Source organism: Miniopterus schreibersii, assembly GCF_964146895.1.
Source record: "Miniopterus schreibersii genome assembly, chromosome: X".
Classification (NCBI taxonomy): Eukaryota; Metazoa; Chordata; class Mammalia; order Chiroptera; family Miniopteridae; genus Miniopterus; species Miniopterus schreibersii.
In genome coordinates, this window is record NC_138104.1 from 105817089 (window position 1) to 105840334 (window position 23246).

Here is a 23246-nt window from a genome sequence, read left to right on the forward strand (position 1 = left end):
CCTTTTTTTTCATATTTCTGAGGCTGATGTCAGAAGGGCGGAGGCAAAAAATAATAATCATAAAAACGACAAAATTGTCAGGGTCACTGTTTTGCGGGATTGGAGGGAAGCCAGGCATAGCTTTTTTTTTTTTTTTTTTGCTTTTTTTTTTATTTGACCACAGGCCAGCCTTTCAGGGAATAAAGGAGCTACTGTCTCGGACGGAGCAAGCTGCTGGCGTCCTTCTGGGAGGGACACAACCCGGGAATTAAAACAGACCTCCGGATGTCTGGGGGCCCGTTCTCCGCGCATTGTCTGAGCAACCTAACGTGAGCTCCTCTGGAATTCGTGTTTTATTTGGAGAGTAAACCGGCTACCCTTGCACATGCGTGCACGGCCCTGAGAGGTGGGGATTGTGAGCCAGCAAGAGCCTGCGGCGCCCTGTGCAGGAGGAGATCTTTCCCTGCACAACCAGCCAGCCACGCACACCGATCTCCAGCTGCAGTGCACGTGTTCAGGTAACTTGCATTTCTCCCTCGGCCACCAAGATGCTTTTATACATCTGTCCCCCCGCCCCGGGGGGGACTCTGGACAGCTGTTTCAAACAGCACCCCATTGCTTGGTACAGTGCATCCCCTGGCAAAGATTTAGAAGAAACTCCGGCGTGGTGCAGTCTCCAATCAACTAGAAAATGAAAAAAATAAAAATAAAAATAAAAATAATAAAAAACAAAATGTGTGGAGGGAGAGGGGGAAGGGACTAGGTTTTTAGACATTTTACAGCATGGGGACTGGATTTTAAAGACAGGCTGGGGATGAAATACCAAGCTGGGGACAGGGCCAAGCGTCGTGGTGACGCCTAACTGTCCTTCCCCGGGGTCCAAGGGGCAGCCAAGAAGCAGACGGTCCCTTCTCTCCAGGAATAGAACCCCAGGCAAAATTATGGGTTCGACTGTCTTGAAGAAACCCTTTCCTTCTCTTGTTCGCATTTTCTTTTCTTAAACCGGGATGGGATGGAGAGATATCACTATGGGGAAGCTCATCGTGCAAGGACCTGGGTTTCGCAAGACGGTTGCAACAGTAACAGGAGCCAACAGCTTCTGAGAGTTGCAGAATCACCGCTAATCATTGAGTGTTAAGAACAATTAAGATGCCATCAGTCAGACACTTTGACTTTAGCAACATAGTAGCACTGACTGTCACCTCTGTGCTGCCAGTTGCAACTGCAGGCCTTCTAGTTGCAACTTTGTATCCTTAAGCACCAACCCGTTTCCCGCTGGGTGCCAGCCTTCCACTCTCTGTTTTTCTATCATTTTCTTTCATTATATTTTTTATACATGTGTTTTTATTGATTTTTAGAGAAAGGAAGGAAGAGGGAGAGAGAGATGGAAACACCAATGTGAGAGAGTCATGGATCGGCTGCCTCTTGCACGCCCCCTACTGGGGGTGGACCCTGCAACCCCAGCATGTGCCCTGACCGGGAATCGAACCATTGACCTTTCAGTGCACAGGGCCAGGGCTCTTTTGTGAGTTTTTAGTAGCTGCTTCAAGGTTGTACGGATCATACCAGAGATAACCAAAGTTTCCCTTTCCTTCCCTCCTTCCTGTTTTGCTTATCGAACGGCTTCACGTCCTGCGGCCCTGTCTGATTCCGCATCTCTTCGCTCCTCGTAGGAGACAGGACGCCAGAGAGGACATGTTACGCCCGGGACGTTCTAGGTAAGATGGAATTTGGCCCTGAATCTTCCATCCCTGCCTCCACGGGTCTTCATGTGGCAGAATCCACCGATGACAAAGCGGGTCTTCCTCGGTGACGGATCGATCGTGTGTCTTGGAAACCGGGCGTGAGACTCGGGGTTCATTGATGTTTTTCCATGGGGTCCCCTACCTGGGGGTAACCTGGGCAGCTTGGGGAGGAAGCCCGTATCACCTGTCCCCATCTGAGCAGATGTCAAGCCCTGGTGGCTACCGTGGTGGGCAGGCTTCTGGGCCAGCAGGTATCCAGCCCCCTGGGACGCCCATGATTTTTCATCTCCCGTGGGAGGTGTCTGCTTTCCCAAGGAGCCCATCAGGTATCTTTATTTCATGACCCTGTGGGTCGGAGCACTATTTATGTGCATGCCCTGGTTGAGTCTCTTTACTCCTTGTAGGAGATACAAAGCCAGAGAGACTTCTTACTGACGATTTGTTTGGGTTGTTAGCTTGTTTTTTAGGGGCTGGCTGGCTGCGGCACTCGGTGTCCTGGTTTTGAGGCCCACCAACGGTAGGGGTGTACCTGGCTCTCGACCCAACATCCTTCTGCTGATGGCGGACGACCTTGGCATTGGGGACATCGGCTGCTATGGCAACGACACAATCAGGCAAGGAGAGAACGGCCCGGGCGTGGCCCCGACGCAGAGACCACAGACAATGCATCTGGCCCTTGATACGAGCAATCCAAACGTTAGCAGAATTCTGCACACGCCACTGAACACCCCCGATCCTGCCATCTCCCAGGCCTGCAATAACCCCGGCCCCAGCCCACCCCACACAGGAGTAATGGTTTTATTTTTAAATACCATCGCCATTAGCATAGCCCACGGAAAACGTTTGTTTTTATTTATTCAGAGTATTATAGATTCCCCCCCGCCTTTGAAACCCTCTAAAGACAGTGTTTCTAGTTTTTATCTTTATTATTATTTTTTTAATATTCACCCAAGCACATTTTTTTCCATTGATTTTTAGAGAGAGTGGAAGGGAAGGAGAGAGAGAGACCGAGAGACATGCATGTGAGAGAGACACATCGATGGGTTGCCTTTTACACGCACCCTGGCAGGGACCAAGAATTGAACCTGCAACCCAGGTACACGCCCTTGACCAGAAATCACACCCATGACCCTTCGGTGTGCAGGCCGACAATCTAACCACTGAGCCACACCGGGCAGGGCCTGAAGATGATGTTTTTAAAATCAGTGTTGCCTCGAAGCCCATGTGTCCCTGCTACTGCTTCGCTCTTACAATGAGCTTGTCGCCTCCATCGTGGTCTCATTGCCCTTGGAGGCCACCATGAAGCTACATCGGGATCCCACCCTCCCGCGCCCCCCTACAAGGCGCTAAGACCCTTCCAACCAAGACTGTGAACCCCAAGTGAGAAGGGCCCTCCCCGCTGCTGGGCTCCCCACAGCACCCGTTTCATTTGCAGAAACATAGGTCCTAAGGCCGACTCCGGTCGATGAGTTTCCTTGACGGTTCGGAAGGTTGTGAATGCCCTTTGCCATCTCCTCTGGTCATTGCTAGGAGGACCTTCGTGGGTTCAGCGATGACCAGGAGATGTCGATGGGGAAAACGTGAGTTTCTGTTGGTGAAGGAATGAAACCCGCCCCTGTCTGTCTCTCCCCATAGGACTCCAAATATTGACCGCCTGGCAGAGGGCGGGGTCCTGCTCACCCAGCACATCGCCGCGGCCTCTCTCTGCACCCCGAGCCGAGCTGCTTTCCTGACAGGCAGATACCCTCTCCGATCAGGTTTGTCCTTCCATGAGTCCAACGGCTGGGGATTCTCCCTTTAACTTCTCTAATTCAGGCATTCAAATAAGGATCCTGCAGTTCAGCGGCAGGGAATGGTACATGTCCCCCCATATTTTTTTTAATACTCACCCAAGGATATGTTTCTATTGATTTTTTTATATATATTTATTGATTTCCGAGAGAGGAAGGGAGAGGGAGAGAGAGAGAAACATCAGTGATAAGACAAAGTCATTGATCGGCTGTCTCCTGCACTCCCCCTACTGGGGTTCAAACCTGAAACCCAGATATGTGCCCCGATTCGGAATCGAACCCATGCCTTTTTTATTTATGGGGTGATGCTCCAACCTGCTGAGCCACCCATCCAGGGCTCATCAAATAGCCTAAGGTTAGCCCGGCCAGGTGTGGCTCAGCAGTTGAGCGTCGACCTAGGATCCAGGCGATCGGGGTTCGATTCCCAGTCAGGGCACATGCCCGGGTTGTGGGCTGCAGCTGATCAATGACTCTCTCATCATTGATGTTTCTGTCTGTCTGTCTCTCCCTTTCCTTTCCTCTCTCTGAAATCAATAAAGATATATTAAAAAAAAAAAGAGCCTAAGTTTAATACGACTGATAAATTAAAAAAACATATGCCCATCAGGGGACGATTGGACATAGCTGTGGTGCATGCGTGCAATGGAACAGGGCTGGGCCAAAACAAAGGAAAGAAATCTTACCATTGGCCACAGCGTGGATGAACCTAGAGGGTGCTAAGCTGAGTGAAACAGGTCAGGCAGAGAAAGACAAATGCCGTAGGATTTGAATTATATGTGCAATCTAAAAAAAAACAACAAAATAAATGAACAAAGAAAACAGAAACAGACTCATAGACACAAAGGCTGATGGCTGCCAGATTGCAGGCCGGCGGGCGGGTGGGGGGTGGTTGGGTGACTGGGGGAAAAAGTAAAGGGACTGAGAAAGACAGATTGGCAGTTACGCTATAGTCATAGGGGTGTAGAGTGCAGCCCAGGGGATATTTTCAGTAATAATATTGTAATAAGTAGGTATGGTGCCAGGTGGGTACTAGAAATATCTGGGGGGGACACTTTGTTAGGTATATAAATGTCTAACCACTATGCTGTACATCTGAAACTAATATAATATTGAGTGTTAACTGTAACCGGAAATTACAAAATTATTATTTTTATTTTATTTTTTTAAATTTACATTAAAATAATAATGATATTATCGGCGCGGGATGGTACCATTTCTTGAAAACGATCCTCAAAAGGCATGGTGTCCAGCGACGGCTCTCGTGTTCTCCGGTGGACCGCAGCCTCAGGAGGCCTTCCGACCAATGAGACGACTTTTGCGAAAATACTGAAAGATCGGGGCTATGCCACTGGATTAATAGGTATGTGTCTTTCCAAACTTTAAGGATATTGTTTTGCGTGTGGTTGAGTCTCGACCTATGAACCAGGAGGTCACAGTTCGATTCCAGGTCACAGCACACGCTGGGGGTTTTGGGGCTCGATCCCCAGTAGGGGGCGTGCGGGAGGCAGCCGATCGACGACTCTCATCATTGATGTTTCCCTCTCTCTCTCTCTCTCCATCTGCCTTCTTCTCTCTGAAATCAATAAAACACATATTTTTTTAAATGAGCAAAATCTTTAACAGTAAATAAATAACAGACGCCCCACCACCACTCTTACCCTCGTTATAGCAGATTAGCCAGCTGAAGGTCAAGCCAGAAGGCAGGAATCCTGTTGCCCACAGTGATTTTATCAGACTGAGGTTTCTGAAGCAATTCGATGCCTCTGGGCCTTTGTTTTCTTTCTCACATAGACCGTTGCAAAATCACCAAAGATATCAGGCCCTAAATGCTAAAACCTGCACATACTGACTTGCCTGGAAATAGGGTCTTTGCAGATGGGGCGACGTGAAGGCTCTGAGATGAGGTCGTCCTGGGTCAGGGGGGCCCGACGCCCAAGGACAGGGTCCTTGTAAGAGACATGGACACAGAGATGAAACCCCGTGGAGACGGAGGCAGAGACGGGAGGGAGGCGGCCACCAGCCCGGGGACGCCTGGCGCCCCAGGAGCTGAAACAGGCAGGAAGGACCCTCCCTGGAGCCTCTGGAGGGAGCACGGCCCTGGGACCCCTGGACCTCAGACGCCTGGTCTCCAGGGTGGAAAAATGAGGGATTTCTGTGATTTTTAAGTCAACTAGCTCGGGTCACTAGTCACAAGAGTGTAGATGATCCACCAGGTAATGCTGCCACACAGGGTCCCATTGCCCTGAAAGAGTGAGACTAGTTAGTGGTGCAAATCACATCAAACACTAGTCCTGTCCTCTCCATCTGCACCCAATCCCAGCACCCAACTGAGTACCTAGAATATCACACACAACTGATAAGCCAGTTGTTACATAAACATATATATTTTTTTTCCCTTTCAGGAAAATGGCACCTGGGTCTCAACTGCGAATCCTCCAGCGATCACTGCCACCACCCCCACACCCACGGATTCGACCACTTCTACGGGATACCTTTGTCCATGATGGGAGACTGCATGGGCTGGGAAGTGTCGGAGAGTCGGGTGAGCCTGGAGCGCAGATTCAACTTCTACGTGCAAATCGTGGCCTTCGCCGCCCTGACGCTGGCCGCCGGGAAACTCGCCGGCCTCCTGTCGGTCTCCTGGGCGCCATTCATCTGCTTGACCATTGTGGCTACCTTGTTGTTGATGACGTCGCAGCTCACGGGCACTCTCATTGTTTACACCAACTGCTTTCTGATGAGAAATCGCAGCATCACGGAGCAGCCCATGGACTTTTCAAGGACGACCTCCCTCATTCTCAAGGAGGCCTCCTCCTTTCTCAAAAGGTGAGTGTCAGGCCTAACTGGTTTGGCTCAGTGGTTAAAGCGTCGGCCTGTGGACTGAAGGTTCCCTGGTTCTGTTCTGGTCAAGGGCATGTGCTTCGGTTGCAGGCTTGAGCCCTGGCCCTGGGCCCCGTGCAGGAGGCAACCAATCGATTTGTCTCACATCCATCTCTCTCTCTCTTTCTCTCTCTCCTTATTTCTCTCCCTTCCTCTCTCTCTGAAAAGCAACAGAAAGAATATCCTTGGGTGAAGATTTAAAAAACGCACAAAATGATAGTCGTCAAGGGAAACAAGATGCAGAAAATCAGTTTTGTATCTCTAGGATCTCCATCTCTGCTTTTCAAAATAAATAAATCAAATGAACCCTGGTCTCGTATTTATTTTTAGAAACAAGCAAGGGCCTTTCCTTCTGTTTGTGTCCTTTCTGCACGTCCACACCCCTCTCGTCACGACTGAGGATTTCCTTGGGAGAAGCCTGCACGGGCTATACGGAGACAACGTAGAGGAAATGGACTGGATGGTGGGTGAGTCTTCCTGGTGCAAACTGGCTGCCTCCCCCCACTTCACCACCACCTCTGGCAATCACTCTGCTCTCTTTCTATAATTTTTTTTTTTCTCTTTAGATCCCACATATAAGTGAGATCATGTGGTATTTGTTTTTCTCTGTCTGTCCCGCCTCACCATAATGCCTTCGAGGTCCATCCATGTTGTCACATTTTGGCCAGATTTCCTTCCTTTTCTTGGCTGTATACTATTCCCTTGTATGGATATACCACATTTTTTATCCAGTCATCCACCGATGGACACTTAGGTTGCTTCCAAATCTTAGGTATCGTGAGCCATGCAGCAATGAACATGGGGGTGCAGGTATCTTTTGTGTAACTTTAAGAAACTTAAGCCATTATTTAAGACTGTTCGTTACCCGTGGACATACATGTCCAACACCATAGTCAACCTCTTTCTTTTTTTAAATCTTCTTTTGTCTCAATTTTAAGTTTTTACTGTTTAGTGCTCTGTAGCATATAGCCTTGTATCTTGCCTAAATCTCTCGTGGACACAGATTGGGGAGTATAGCAAGATGTGTCCATGTTAGATCATAGATGCTCAGAATAGCCCAACTATACTTCCGCTCACTCCCAGTATACTTTAAAGACTCATTCGGAGGATTGCTCCAAAATGCTAAAGCACACACAGTGAATAATTTGGTTTAAGATAGTCTAATGTTGCGGGTTCGATCTCCGGTCAGGGCTCATGCAAGAAGCAACCAATGAATGCATAAAAAAGCGGAAGAACAAATCGATGTTTCTCTCTCTTTCCCTTCTCTGTCTAAAAGTCGATCAGCCCGGCTGGGCGTGGCTCAGCAGTTGAGCGTCGACCTAGGATCCAGGCGATCAGGGTTCGATTCCCGGTCAGGGCACATGCTCGGGTTGTGGGCTCGATCAATGACTCTCTCATCATTGATGTTTCTATCTCTCTCTCTCCCTCTCCTTTCCTCGCTCTGAAATCAATAAAAATATATTTAAAATATATATAAAAAAATAATAATAAAAAATAAAAATAAATAAATAAAAATTGATCAATAATTGTATATATATTATATATAATAATAATATATTATATATATTTTTATATATTTTTATATTATATATATTTTTATTTTACATATGTATAATTTTTAAATATATAATATATTTATATTATATATATTTTATTATATATATAATTTTTAAATATATAATAATATATTTTATATTATATATTTTTATTTTATATATAATTTTAAAATATATAATAATATATTTTATATTATATATTTTTTATCTTATATATAATTTTTAAATATATAATATATTTTATATATATTTTTATTTTATATATAATTTTTAAATATATAATATATTTTATATTATATATATTTTTTATTTTATATATAATTTTTAAATATATAATAATATATTTTATATTATATATATATAATAATATATTTTATTTTATATACATAATTTGTGTTGACCAGCTCAAACATACCAATTCTTTGCAGGGCAGATCCTTGAGACTTTGGACGCAGAAGGTCTCACCAACAGTACCCTCGTTTATTTTACATCGGACAACGGGGGATTCTTAGAGGCTCAAGTGGGGAACCACCAGTATGGGGGCTGGAATGGGATCTACAAAGGTACGTACGGCAGAGCCCCAGGCCCTTGTCTGTGGTCTTACCTACCATTCCTAACCCTTCCAGTGGACTGGGACCATCTACCCCAAGGCATTCAGCAGCCCAGCTGGTGTGGCTCAGCGGTTGAGCATCAATCTCTGATCCAGGAGATCGGGGTTCGATTCCCGGTCGGGGCACATGCCCGGGTTGTGGGCTCGATCCCCAGTAGGGGGCGTGCAGGAGGGACTCTCATCATTGATGTTTCTATATCTCGCTCCCTCTCCCTTCCTCTCTGAAATCAATAAAAGGCCTTAACAAGCAGAAATGTTAAATCACCCACAGTAAGCAACCCCATCTGGTTTTTAACCGTATTCTTCTGCTCTTGTTTCAACACAGGTGGCAAAGGCATGGGCGGCTGGGAAGGCGGGATCCGCGTCTCCGGGATAGTCCGGTGGCCCAGGGTGCTGCCCGCCGGCCAGGTCATCCACGAGCCCACCAGCTTGATGGACGTGTTCCCCACGGTGGTCCAGCTGGGGGGCGGCAAGGTGCCTGAGGACAGGTACAGAGCAACCCCCCCAAGAGCAATTCAGTTTTGCACACAGATGTCATGTGTCTGCAATGTCCCTGTCACATGGCGTAAAGTGTCCGAGAAATTTGGGAAAAGGCTCCGGTTCCCTGTCATCTCCCGAGATCAAGTGTCTCCTTCATTTTATACAAAAAAGAAAGGGGGGGGGGGGATTTCTCTTTCCTGGCTGGTAAGTGGGGCCCATTTTATTATAAGGGACATTGTCATGGAAAAAAATCTAACAATCTACCCCGAAAAAAGTGTTTTAGATTCAGTGTAGTGCAGAAATTTTATATTTCAGTTTCTCTTGTCTTAAAATGTATAGAAAATTTTGGAAGAAATAAGAAAATAAATTATTTTATAATCTTAACAGCCTGGACATGAATAAATAATTAAATCATGTAATATGTATATCATATCTATAAAATATGTTATATACATATTATATATTATATACATATGTATTATTTATATGCACTTATATATTATTTTTATATATTTATATATTTTTTAAAAATCTTTGTGCATAGGCAAAAAAATTAATGGCTTATATGTAGACATCAGCCTTGGTGGGGGGGGTTGGTTTTTGTTGTTAACTGTCACCTGAGGATATTTTTCCCATTGATTTTGAGGGAGAGTTGAAGGGAGGGAGGGATGGAGGGAGCAGAGAGAGACAGAGAAACATGGATGTGAGGGGGACACATCAACCGGTTGCCTCCCCCATATGCCATAACCAGGGCTGGGGATCGAACCCACAACCCAGGTAGGTGGCCTTGACTGGGAATTGAACCCAGGACCCTTCGGTGTGCAGGCCCACAGTCTAACCCGAGGGTGGGGAACGTCCGGCCCACAGGCTGCATTCGGCCCTGGATGGCATTGAGTCCGGCCCTGCCGAGGCAACCACAGGCGGGACTCGAAATTCAACAAATCGGGGAGCTTTTCTTATACCTAATGTTTCAGTTGATCATTTTGTGCTGCCCGAGAATGATGCTATAAATATAGAAATGGCCCTTGGCAGGAAAAAAGGTTCCCCAAGCCCTGCTCTAACCACTGAGCCCCACTTGCCAGGGCCGGGCCTTAGTTTTAGGAAAGAAAGGTGAGGGCGGAGGGCCCTGCAGGCCAGAAAACGGTTCCAAGTCTTGTTGAAAAAAAACACGTAGCCCGGCCGGGCGTGGCTCAGCCATTGGGCGTCGACCTGGGATCCCGGCGATCGGGGTTCGATTCCCGGTCAGGGCACAAGCCCGGGTTGTGGGCTCGATCCATGACTCTCTCATCATTGATGTTTCTTTCTCTCCCTCTCCTTTCCTCTCTCTGAAATCAACAAAGATATATTTAAAAACAAAAACACACGTATTCTAGAATAACTTAAAACTCAAATCAGCATTTAAAACACACAGGTACACACACAGAAAAAGACGTTTCAGGGACTCAGCGGCTTATTTTGCGTTCATATGTTCAGGTGGGCAGAAACCTAACCTGAACCAGCTGGTCCCGGCTGAGCTTTTAGTCAAAGGTGATGTTGGCAGGAGGGTAGCTGGGCGGCTGCCCCAAGGCGCCCCCGAGCTGGCCACGGCTCCGGCATGCCTCCCATGGGTGCCGCTCCACCCCTGAGTCTCTGGGCCGCTTTCTGCAGGGTGGTGGACGGCCGGGACCTGCTGCCGTTGCTCCTGGGGACCGCGCGGCACTCGGACCACGAGTTCCTGATGCATTATTGTGAGAAGTTCCTGCACGCCGTCCGCTGGCACCAACGGGACAGTGAGTAGGCCGGGGGGCGGCACCGTCTGGGTGACTCTACCCCCTTGGCGGCTGCCTCCGCCCTTCTACTGGCTCCTTTCCTTCTTTCTTTTTTTATTTTTAAAAAAATATGTCTTGCCCGGCCGGGCCTGGCTCAGCGGTTGAGCGTCGACCTGGGATCCAGACGATCGGGGTTCGATTCCCGGTCAGGGCACATGCCAGGTTGTGGGCTTGATCAATGACTCTCTCATCATTGATGTTTCTGTCTTTCTCTCCCCCTCTCCTTTCCTCTCTATGAAATCAATAAATATATATATATATATATATATGGCTTTATTGATTTCAGAGAGAGGGAGATAGAAACATCAATGAAGAGAGAGAGTCACGGGTCAGCTGCCTCCTGCTCGCCCCCTACTGGGGATCGAGGGCATTGGCCCTGACCGGGAATGGAACCGGCGACCTCCTGGATCAGGGTCGATGCACAACCATTGAGCCACGCCGGCCGGGCTCCTTTCTACATTTCTTGGGGTATTTTCTCCCTCATGCCAGCGACATCCTCTCAGGGGCCTTACGATAAGGGGGTTGTTACCCATGGTTTAGGCATAACTTAGGGGATTTTCTATGCTCGCTCACACACTGGCACACGCACACACACCCCACGTGCCCACATATCCGAGAGCCTGCCTCTGACCTTTCAAGTCTACTCTTTTCACCTGTATTGCTTTTTTTTTTTTTGGTTGTGAATCGTCACTGAAGGATATTTTTCCATTGGCTTTTAGAGAGAGTGGGGGGGGCATTGCTGTAAGAGAGAGACATCAATTGGTTGCCTCCTGCAGCAACTAACCAGGCCGGGGATCCAACCGACACCCCAGGTGAGTGCCCTTGACCTGGAAACGAACCTGTCTGCACCCTTTGGTGCCTGGGCCAATGCTCTCACTACTGGATCACACTGGCCAGGGCTCGCCTTGCAGTCTTTCAAGGATGTGTCCTGAGGCTGACCTTGGGGCGGTGTCAGCTGCCCTCCAGGTACAAGGTCTACCTGGACGCTCCAGGTTGTCCTTAGGGCTTCCCTGCTCCCGGCTCCTGTCTCTCCCCCTTCCACACCCTTCTTGCTGCGTTCATATCCACAGAAGGGTGTTTTTCTTTTCTTTAATTCACCTTTATTGTTGAACGTATTACACAAATCCTCTCTTTTCCCCCCATTCACCCCTCTATCCCGCTCCCAGCCCCTCCCCAGGCCTTCCCGGCACCAGTGCCCGTGTCCATGGGCTGTGCATAGATGCCTAGAAGTTCTTCGGTCAATGTCTTCCAGCCCCATTTCCCCCTCCCCTCTGAGATCCCCTCAGGCCCCCTTAAGGGTGAAATCCAATGAACAAACTAAACTGAGGCGCAAAACAGATCCCGAGACGTGGGAGCACATGGTCTTGCAAAACATTTCATTGAGCGCATTTATTGCCTCCTGCAGGGTGGGGTGGGGGTGGGGTGGGGAGGGAACCCACCCCCCAGGTATGTGCCCTTGACCGGGACTCGAACCTGTGACCCTTGGGTGCGCTGGCTGCTGATCTAACCACTGAGCCACACGGGCCAGGTTTCCATCACCTCTTTGATGGACATCTGCCTTCTGGCTGCTGTGAGCGAGGCTGCCCTGCAGCACCCCCTCTTCATTCTCGGGGACTCTTGCCTCCCCCCAGGAGGCACCGTGTGGAAGGTCCACTACCTGACCCCCGTCTTCCAGCCGGACGCAGCGCGCGCCTGCTACGAGCGAGGGATCTGCCCGTGCGCAGGGCACGCGGTGACCCGTCACGACCCACCTCTGCTCTTCGACCTCTCCAGCGACCCCTCCGAGGCCCACGCGCTCACGCCGGACACCGAGCCCTCGTTTTACCAGCTGCTGGCCACGGTGGCCCAGGCCGTGGAGGACCATCGCCGGACCCTCGGGCCTGTCCCCCTGCAGCTGGACGCGCGGAACAACGTCTGGAGGCCGTGGCTGCAGCCGTGCTGCGGGCCCTTCCCCCTCTGCTGGTGCAACCGGGAAGGTGAGGGGCAGTAACCGCCTGCCCCGGGGCACCCTGGGGTCCCCGGTGCCTGGATGTCCTCCATCTGGGGGGGAAATAAAACGTGGCTGTAAAGCTCGGTCAAGAGAATGCCACAGGCACCTACGGACTCCACTAAATAAAATGCACCCTTGAGGGTGGCCCAGGCCACGCAACAGGCGAATGACGCAACACGCAAGCGACGTCACAACTGAGTGATGCAAAAGAGCAGTGACGCAACAGGCGAATGACGCAACCAACCAGTGACGCAACAGGCGAATGACGCAACACGCAAGCGACGTCACAACTGAGTGATGAAAAAGAGCAGTGACGCAACAGGCGAATGACGCAACCAACCAGTGACGCAACAGGCGAATGACGCAACACGCAAGCGACGCCACAACCGAGTGACGCAACAGAGCAGTGACGTAACAGGCAAATGACGCACCACGCAAGCGACGTCACAACTGAATGATGCAAAAGAGCAGTGACGCAACAGGCGAGCGACCAGCAAAGTTCCTCCTGCTTCAGGGCTTTCTGGACAAAGGACCCCAGTCTCCCCCCGCCCCGGGAAAGCCCGCTGTGTCCCCCTTAAAGAGCTTCAGTCCCAGAGTAACTCATGTCTTTGTCATGCCGACTTGTAGACACCAAGGGACACCGCGGCCCTGACACAGGCTGGCTCGGGCCCCATGGAACAGCGCAGGTCCGTCGTTTTAACCTTGGTTAGGACACAGTGTGTTGGAGGCTGGAACTGTTTCCAACAGATGTTCCTGGGTGAGCAAGAGCCCCGGTGATTGGGGGAAAACCCAGAATTTGGGAAATGGTCTGGGTGTTCAAGGTTGTCGGTCACTGCACAGTCCCCTGCCACTGGCTTGGCAGCAAGGGACACCTGCCCGAGGGGACGGACGCAGGGACCCTATTCCAGATGCCCCACCCACCCACCCAATCCGCTCTGTACACTACCCCCTCCCCCAGGTCTGGTCCCTGCCTGGATTGTTATGGCCAAAACTGAATTTTAAAAGTAAGGAGAGCATTCCTTCTGGGGTACTTTAGGGGGACCAGGACCTAAATATGACCACGAGGCAGGCCCCAATGTACAGTCCTGCGGGTGAAGGTCCAACAAGACCAGCTCACATTTAATACACACACACGCACACTCCCCGTGGCCATAGAGTAGCCATCTGGTATCCAGGACCCTCATGACACTTAATTCGCATCCTGGATGCCTGGTTTCACCAGGAAACCCCCAATATATTCTTCCTTAGGTGGAGGAAAGGGGGCTCGGTCCTGAGGGCTGGCAGGGGTGCGTGTGTGGGGGGGCGGGTAGGGTTTGGTGTCCCCATACCCAAGCCCAGCCTGGCTTAACCGGCTCCTCATTGATCCCACTCGCCCAGGGGGTGTCCACCGGGAACTCGCAGAAGGAAGGAAAACCTGTTTCAAAGATTTATTCCCAGGAGATTAAGAAGATTAGGGACGGAGGGGCCTCACCGGGCAGATTTTTTTAAACTCGGTGGGCGGGACTTGAACGCGAGGCCCTGAGGGCAAAGTCCTGTGCGTCTGGCTTCAGCGTGTCGCTTGCGCTCCGCCATGGGACCCTTGGTGCAGAGGAGACGCGCCCCGCCCGCCGCTGCCAGGTGCGCGGGACCCCAGGACACAGCCCCCCCCCATGGGACCTGGGGCTGGGGGCCCGGGGTGGAGGTGGGGGAGAAAGTGGGGAGTCCAAAGTGAGAGCCCTGAGGGTGCGCCTAGAATTCAACAAAACACAGCCCGAGGCCTGTGCAGGGACGTGGCACAAAAGACCTGCGGTGGTGACAATTCCCCGCCCCAAGGGGTTAGAGGTCGGACGAGAGAGAGAGACAAAGGAGGGCGGTAGGCGGGGCCTAGCTGGGTCCTCCCCAAAAGTCTAAGGCACGCCCCCCTGGCCCCACCCCCTTTGCCTAAAAACATTTTAACCCCAAAGCCTCGCGAGCACGGCTGTTCCCTGGAGCCCCACAGTCTAAGACACGCCCTCGTGGCCCCCCCTTCCTGCGGCCCGACCTCCACCGCCTTGCCCTGCGCTCCCGTACCCCCAACGCTAAGACACACCCCGTCCTGTCTTGGGTCCCCTTCTCCCCGACCCAAAACAGCCCCCCCAAGACAGCCAGTCCGGCCTTGACCCCCTCCCCCTCAACTCGGCGGAGCCCCCCACTCTCTGGCCACGCCCCAGTCCGGGTCCCCCTAGAGCACCGCTGCTCTGCGCCCTGACTCTCACCCGGGTTGAAATGGGGGAAATGGGGACCCCCCCCCACCAGGACGGGCTGGAATTGGGATCAGGGCTACCCCAGCTCCGTGCCCCTCCGGGTTCTAGCGCGGGGAGAGCCCGGGAGCCGCCGCGTCCGCTCCGGGTCCCTTTACGCGCAACAGCCGCCTGCGCGCTCCGGGCGCTCGAGCAACGGGCCTTTCAAATGCGCGCGGTAACTATGTAGCGAAAACAACTCTGCTGTATCCCCGGGTCCCGTCTGGGGTGCTTCAAATCACCCTACATGTAGCCTTTTAGTATGTAAGTGCCCCTCTGCCCAAATCTTCCCGGGCCCCCCCACCCTCTCCAACATGGCGCAGCCGGAACAACCGGGACTTTTGGCACCTTCGACCCCGGGAAAGGGAGGCGCCTGCACGAAACCTGAACGCCCCGCCTTGTACCCCGCCCTTCACTGAGTGAGACTTGAAACTTTGTATCTTCTGTACCCCGGTAAGGAGGGGCCGGGATTCCAAAAGCAAACATCCGTTTTACGCACCGCGCTTACTAACATCCCTGCCGGCGCCTATTATATTATGCGAGCCATTGGGACAAAAGGAACCAGCGGCAGATGCATTTCTTTGGCAAATCCTACATTTAGTGGAAATGCGTAAACCTAGGTTTGAAAGAGTGACTTTTCATTCCACAGCATAGACCTGTGGACGCAAAGGGGCCACGTGGTGACCTTGAGGAGCTGGGGGGGGGGGGAGGCCTGTGGGGGGCCCTGCAAACTCAGAGGCCTAAAGGAACCACCCAGGATGGTCTGAAATGAAAACTGTTTTAACTAAAAAGCAGTTTATGGAGGGTCGTCAGGTCCTAGGCTGGCATCTCCCCTGACAAAGGTCCATCTTTACCAGAACTGAGCCTGTCTATTGTCTTTTTTGCATCTACGATAACATATCGTTGGAATGTCCAAGTAATTTCCCTTTTTCCGGACCCCTCAGGGCACAGGGTTCCTTCTGTGGATACTACAAATCCCCTCGTTGTTACTGAGTTAATTGTTGACTGTTAACTATCCTGCACCGACCTGAGTAAAAGACGTGTGTCTATCATTTCTACCGAACCCAGAGGTTTCCCCGCTTTGCTTTCTCCCGCCTCCCTCATCTGTCACCCGTGGATTTCATGGGACCCACTTATGTCTCCTCTTTAGATTGTAATATATAAAACAAGGGGCAGACCTGCCGTTCTCCGGAACATCATCTCATCCCGTTGAGATTCTGCGTCCGGGCAAAATTTGTCCACAGTTTGGCTCAAATACGCTCACAAAAAGTTCTTCACAGGTGTGAAAGTTTCTTACGTTGACAGATCTTTCTCTCTGCCTCTTGGCGTTTCCCTCCAGGGACTGCTGGCCGTTTCTAGTCACCGTATGTTTCCTTCTGAGGATTTGCGAATTAAAAGCAGCCGGTGCCTTTCAACCAAATATACTCATGATAATGGCCGACGACCTTGGCATTGGGGACCTCGGTTGCTATGGGAACGACACACTGAGGTACCCTGTGCTGGTGGTGCTGGTGGTGGTGGTGGTGGGGTGTGTGTGTGTTTGGCTGAATGATGCATTTAAAATCGGCCTGTAGAAGGAAGGAAATTCCTGACTGCTTCAGATCTCAACACCAAAAAATATATTTTTCCAGGGAAAAAGAGAGCCCTACACCTCTCCAAGAACAGGGAATTGTAGTGGGTGGGTGTACGTTTCCTTTGGCTGCCTTAACAAGTGACCATGAACTGGGTGGCCTAAAATCACCAGGAATTCTTGTCCCCCACCCCCAATCCTGGAGACCAGACGTCTGAGGTCCAGGTGTCCCAGGGCCGAGCTCCCTCTAGAGGCTCCAGGGAGGGTCCTTCCTGCCTCTTCCAGCTCCTGGGGCTCCAGGCATCCCCGGGCTGGTGGCCACCTCCCTCCCGTCTCTGCCTCCATCTCCACGTGGTTTCGTCTCTGTGTCCGTGTCTCTTACAAGGACCCTGTCCTTGGGCGTCGGGCCCCCCTGACCCAGGACGACCTCATCTCAGAGCCTTCCCTTCATCCCACCTGCAAAGACCCTGTTTCCAAATAGAGTTCCTTCCCGATGCCTCTCCATGCAAAGATCTGCTGGAGCTGGACACACATCCCCCTTCCTGACAGTGACATGTGTGTGGTTTGCCCAGGACGCCCAACATCGACCGGCTGGCACGGGAAGGCGTGAGGCTCACCCAGCACCTGGCGGCCGCCCCCATCTGCACCCCGAGCAGAGCTGCTTTCCTGACCGGGAGACACGCTTTCAGATCAGGTGGGTGTCGTGGGGACCACCAGGAAAAGGGCCCGTCTGTGTCCGCTCGTTTGTTGTTTCGTAATTACATACATACTGTGTTTTATGCAGTCGTGGGGGAAAAAAAAGTTGTGATAATTGGAAATGCTGAAACCCTCCGGTGGTAGCTGACTGTGATGTCTGTTTAGTTGTTTAAATACAGGGTGTCCCCCAAAAATGTATATATTTTGAATGATTATAAAGTCCCTGTTTATTAGTATATAGTTCACTTTCAATATTTAAAAGAATCTATAGAAATGAATAATTTTTTGGTCAACGCCTGTTTTCAAACTGATGACCCTCTGGTCCAGGCCCTGCTGATAACGCAAAGCAATGGAATCGTCAACATCCAGGATCATTTCGTGGGGTATCTGTGCTCCCTCAATACATTGACTGTTGCCGGTTACATACCGTAAACTTTATCTTTTATGTGTCCCCATAAAGTCTAGTGGATAAATTTTGTTTGTTCAAAGCTTAGTCTGGCGTCACCCATTGTTTCAAATCCGTTAAACCCGAAAAGGAGCGAAAATTAAGTGAGTGATCAGCCGTTAAACTGTGTGCACCCTGTGTCCCCCCCAAAAAAACCGCATACACACTTTGAATAATTACAAGGCAGTGTTCATACCTAAACTGCGTTTTCAAACTTCCAGTAGCATTTTAGGATGAATCTTCTTCGTTGAAAGCCCAGTCTGGCTGAAAAGAAACACCCACTGAGCTATACCAGCTGTTAAGGTGTCTATCTGTGTTTTTTTGGGGGGGGGGCACCCTGTTTTTGCAGCAATATTGACGCGAAGTCTGGGAAGGCGTTGGGGGCTGAATCACGCCCCCAGAAAGGTGTCCCATTAAGTCAGGGACGTGGGGGTGGCGACCCGCTGCTGGATGGTCCAGGAGGGAGAGAAGCAGCAGAGTAGACGCGAGGATGCGAGTGAGAAATTGGAGTATTGCACTTTGATGACGCAGGAAGCCACCATGAGCCAAGGAATGCAGGCATCGTTTTATGTGTGTATATATATATTTTTTAATTTTTTTTTATTTTTAATATGTTTTTGTTGGTTTTTTTGGAGAGAGAGCAAGGGAGAGGGAGAGGGAGAGAAACATCAATGAGCAAGAGAGAGAGACATCGACCGGCTGCCTCCTGCACGTCCCCTACTGTGGACCAAGCCTGCATGTGCCCTGACTAGGATAGATAGACAGATGACTATGGATAGGTAAATGGATATAGCGATAGATAGATGATAGACAGATGATAGATGATAGATAGATGATAGATAGATGATGATGATAGATAGATGATAGATATAGATAGATGATAGATAGATGATAGATAGATAGATGATAGATAGATAGATAGATGATAGATGATAGATAGATGATATAGATAGATAGATAGATAGATAGATAGATAGATAGATAGATGATAGATAGATGATAGATAGATAGATAGATAGATAGATATAGATAGATGATGATAGATAGATGATAAATATATAGATATAGATAGATAGATGATAGATAGATAGATGATAGATGATAGATAGATAGATAGATAGATAGATAGATAGATAGATAGATAGATGATAGATAGATAGACAAATAGAGTCATGTGAAGGCTCAGGGGTTCTCAGCCTCAGCACCACTGACATTTGGGGCTGGGTGATTCCCTCTGCTGAGTCTGCCCTGCGCACTGTAGGATGTGTATACCCACCAGACGCTAGTCGTGCCCCCTCCCCCAATTGTGACAACCGACACCAATCCCAGACCCTGCAGACTGTCCCCTGGAGGGAGGGGAGGGCAGACTCACCCCAGCTGAGAGCCCCCATGGCTGCCAGCAGACACCAAAATCTCCCTGTCGTCTCTGCTCTGCAGGCATGGACACCAGTGACGGAGGATTTCGGGCCCTTAACTGGATCGGGGGCTCTGGCGGACTCCCCGAGAATGAAACCACGTTTGCGAGAATCCTGCAACAGCGCGGTTACGCAACAGGCCTCATAGGTACCCCTGCTCCTGTCGTTTGGTCCCGTTGAAAAGCAGGGTTTTCAAGATCCCCTGTTTCTACAAGGGAAAGGGGTCACGGGTCAGAACCAAAATTTGGTGCCTGATCCATCTGACTTCTCTTTATTTTTATTTCTATTTTTTTAAATTGATTTTAGAGAGAGGGGAAGGGAGAGGGAGAGAGAGAGAAACATCAATGATGAGAGTCATGGATCGGCTGCCTCCTGCTCGCCCCCTGCTGGGGGCCATGTGTCCTGACCGGGAATCAAACCGTAACCTCCTGGTTCATAGGTCGATGCTCAACCCCTGAGCCATCCGGGCCTAGAACATTCTTTATCTTTCAAATTTCTATTATATTTCTCCTCAGTTTCAAATTCTGCCGTTTCCTACCTCCTTTTTCATGGGAACGTCCGAATTATCCTGACAACGTGATTTGTTTCAGACAAATATAGGTTTGGGGCCCTGTCTGGTTTGGCTCAGCGGTTAGAGCATCAGCCCATGGACTGAAGGGTCCCCGTTTCAGTTCCAGACAAGGGCACGGACCTGGGTTGCAGGCTCGGTCTCTGGCCCCGGTCCTGGCACGTGTGGAAGGCAACCAATGGATGTGTCTCTCTCACATCGATGTTTCTCTCTCTCTCTCCCTCTCCCTGAAATCAATAAAAACATATATATATATATATGTATTTTTTAAATGTGGGTTTTTGTGCAACTGGCTGTTTCTATGTACAGGAAAATGGCACCAGGGTGTCAACTGTGAATCCCGCACAGACTTCTGCCACCACCCCCTCAGCCACGGATTCGACTATTTTTACGGGATGCCTTTCACGCTGGTGACGGACTGTGACCCAGACTATCCACCCCAGCTGCATGTGGCCCTGAGAGTGAAGCTCTGGCGTTACACCCAGTGGCTGGCCTTGGGGATCTTGACCATGGCAGCCGGCAAGGCCTGCGGGCTCATCTCTGTTTCCTGGGGAGCGGTCGTGGGGGCGGCCATCCTCTTCTCTCTGTTTTTCGTCGCCTGGTACGCCAGCCTAGGGTTCGTGAGGCGCTGGAATTGCATCCTGATGAGAAACCATGACGTCACCCAGCAGCCCATGGTTTTGGAAAGAGTAACGAGCCTTCTGCTAAAAGAAACAGTTTCCTATATTGAAAGGTAATTCAACCCCCGCTTTTGTTCAGACTTTTTAAATTTATTTTTATTTTTATTTATTTATTTATTTATTTATTTACTTATTTACTTATTTATTTATTTATTTAAATATATCTTTATTGATTTCAAAGAGGACAGGAGAGGGAGAGAGAGATAGAAACATCAGTGATGAGAGAGTCATTGATTGAGCCCACAACCCAGGCATGTGCCCTGACCGGGAATCGAACCCCGATTGCCTGGATCCTAGGTCGACGCTCAACCGCTGAGCCATGCCCGGCCGGGCTGTTCAGATTTTTTTTAATTTTATTTTTTAATTACAATTGGCATACAATGTTATATTAGTTTCATATGTACAATATAGGGGTTAGCTATTTATATACCTTACAAAGGGACCCCTCTCCCCCCCCCAAAAAAAGGCTAGTACCCACCTGGCACTATCTGTAGTTATTACAATATTATTGACTATGTTTCCTGTGCTGTACTTTACACCCCCAGGACTATTCTGTAACCGCCAACCTGTCCTTCTCAATCCCTCCCCCCTTTTTCACCCAGCCCCCCAGCCCTCCCTCCAGCCTGGTAACTGTCAGTCTGTTCTCTGTGTCTATGAGCCTGTTTTTGTTTTGTTTGTTTCTTTATTTTGCTCATTAGAGTCCACATATAAGTGTGAAATCATAAGTTATTTGTCCTTTTGTGACTGACCTGTTTCACTGAGCATAATACTCTCCAGGTCCCTCCCTGCTGTCCCAAAGGGTAAGAGATCTGCCTTTTTCACAGCTGCATAGTATTCCACGGCGTAGATATACCACAGCTTTTCTATCCACTCATCTACGGATGGGCCCTTGGGCTGTTTCCAGATCTTAGCTCTTGTAAATAACACTGCAATGAACATATATATATATATATATATATATATATATATATATATATATATACATATATATATATATATATTCTTTCGAATTAGTGTTTCTTTGAATATATTCCCAGAAGTGGGAACATTGGGTCAAAAGCCAGTTCCATTTTTAATTTTTTGAGGACCCTCCACACTGTTTTCCACAGTGGCTGCACCCGTCTGCATTCCCACCAGCTGTGGACCAGGGTCCCCCTTCTCCACACCCTCGCCAGCACTTGTCGTTCAGTGATTTGTGGATAATACACATTCTGACGGGTGTGAAGTGATACCTCATTGTGGTTTTAATTTGCATCTCTGATGATGAGTGACGTTGAGCATCTTTTCATATGTCCCTTGGCTGTCTGCGTGTCTTCTTTGGAGAAATGTCCATTCAGGCCCTTGGCTCATTTTTTAAATTGCATTGTCTCTTTTCCTGCTGTTGAGCCGTATGGGTCCCTTATACATTTTGGAAATTAACCGCTTATCGGACGTATCGCTGGTGACTGTTAAACCCTCACGTTTTTAAGAGGAGATGAGTTCTAATAGCATTTGAGTCTCTGTATCACCTTTGGGATTTTGTACGCCCACCTTTTGTGCAGGCGAGTTTGAGGAACCCAACCTTTTATCTGTAGCGGTTTCCAAAACTCAAGTCTCTCCTTCGCCATAACGGACCCCTTAGTGTCGACACAGATGCTGTTCTGCTTCAACGATGTTTCTCTCTTTTCAGGAATAAACACCGGCCGTTCCTACTCTTTGTTTCCTTGCTGCATGTGCACGTCCCCCTTACGGTCACAAAGGAGTTTCTCGGGAAGAGCCAGCACGGTTTATATGGAGACTGTGTGCAGGAGATGGACTGGCTTGTAGGTAACTCAAGACATGACCCAGCATTACTTACTTTGGGCCTCACCATTAAAGAACGGTAACCGCCCCGCCGGCGTGGCTCAGTGGTTGAGCGTCGACCTATGAACCTGGAGGTGACGGTTCATTTCCCGGGCAGGGCACAGGCCTGCGTTATTGGCTTGATCCCCAGTAGGGGGCGAGCAAGAGGCAACGGATCAATGACTCTCATCATTGATGTTTCTCTCGCTCTCCCTTCCTCTCTCTGAAATCAATAAAAATATATTTAAATATATCTATTCTGGATCCTACTGTATCAGAACAATGGGATATATCTTGACACGTTGCAGTCACATCCATCACTGTGGTCTCCTGGAGACGGGTCTCCACGCTTGACTTTCCACCAAGCGGTGACTTAATACAGAAAGCGGGTGGAGAGGAGGGGTGATTGCGCTCTGGTCCCCGATGCTGTTTTATTGACTTTGTCCTGAAACGTGTCGTCTCTCCTGAAGGTAAAATTCTCGATGCCCTTGAAGAGAATGGTCTGACAAACCGGACGCTCACGTATTTCACCTCGGACCACGGAGGGCATTTGGAGGAGAGAGATGACAGGCACGGCCAGCAGGGGGGATGGAATGGAATATACAGAGGTAAGACCCCTGGACGTAGGGTTCAAGGGCAGATGCACCCAGGGAGTCCCATGAGTGAAGGGTGGAGACTCAGTGGAAGTCAAAAAAAGGTGGGTTCAGCCGTTGCTGGGTGGCTCAGTTGGTTGCGTGTCATCCCGGGCACCAAAGGATAGCAGGTTGGATTCCTGGTGGGGCACATACTTAGGTTGTGGGTTCGATCCCTAGTCAGGGTGGGTATGGGAGGCAGCCCATCGCTGTTTCTCTCTCTTTCTCTCAAATCAATAAAAACTTGCCCTCGGGGAAAGATTAAAAAAATTAAGTGGATTCAAGGGGCATTTTTTGAGCATCTCCTATAGACCACATTTTAC

General features: G+C 49.6%; 2 protein-coding genes across 5 annotated transcripts in view; both read left to right on the forward strand.

Annotated features, from left to right (window-relative positions):
• Positions 1 to 201: 201 nt before the first annotated feature.
• LOC308550850 (arylsulfatase L-like) lies at positions 202 to 13595 on the forward strand. Of its 2 annotated transcripts, none has more exons than XM_081125184.1 (11): positions 202 to 497; positions 1653 to 1697; positions 2180 to 2338; positions 3360 to 3481; positions 4752 to 4874; positions 5917 to 6340; positions 6725 to 6861; positions 8379 to 8513; positions 8886 to 9048; positions 10688 to 10809; positions 12480 to 13595. In XM_081125184.1, the coding sequence occupies exons 2-11, from the start codon at positions 1675 to 1677 to the stop codon at positions 12836 to 12838; spliced, it is 1767 nt and encodes a 588-aa protein (XP_080981310.1). In that variant the 5' UTR covers positions 202 to 497; positions 1653 to 1674; the 3' UTR covers positions 12839 to 13595. The 2 variants fall into 2 exon arrangements, with proteins under 2 accessions (XP_080981310.1, XP_080981311.1); XM_081125185.1 differs by having other exon boundaries at positions 12524 to 13576.
• A 769-nt stretch (positions 13596 to 14364) lies between these two features.
• LOC308550849 (arylsulfatase D-like) overlaps positions 14365 to 23246 on the forward strand; it is a 13161-nt gene continuing 4279 nt past the window's right edge. Inside the window, exons 1-7 of one of the 3 annotated variants that reach the window (XM_081125181.1) lie at positions 14365 to 14455; positions 16436 to 16585; positions 17239 to 17360; positions 19245 to 19370; positions 20100 to 20523; positions 22140 to 22276; positions 22762 to 22899. In XM_081125181.1, coding sequence (XP_080981307.1) covers positions 14409 to 14455; positions 16436 to 16585; positions 17239 to 17360; positions 19245 to 19370; positions 20100 to 20523; positions 22140 to 22276; positions 22762 to 22899 — 1144 coding nt within the window. In that variant the 5' untranslated portion in view covers positions 14365 to 14408. Of the gene's footprint in view, positions 14456 to 15304; positions 15361 to 15508; positions 15550 to 16435; positions 16586 to 17238; positions 17361 to 19244; positions 19371 to 20099; positions 20524 to 22139; positions 22277 to 22761; positions 22900 to 23246 lie in introns of those variants that run through there. The other 2 variants (XM_081125182.1, XM_081125183.1) reach the window with 2 other exon arrangements.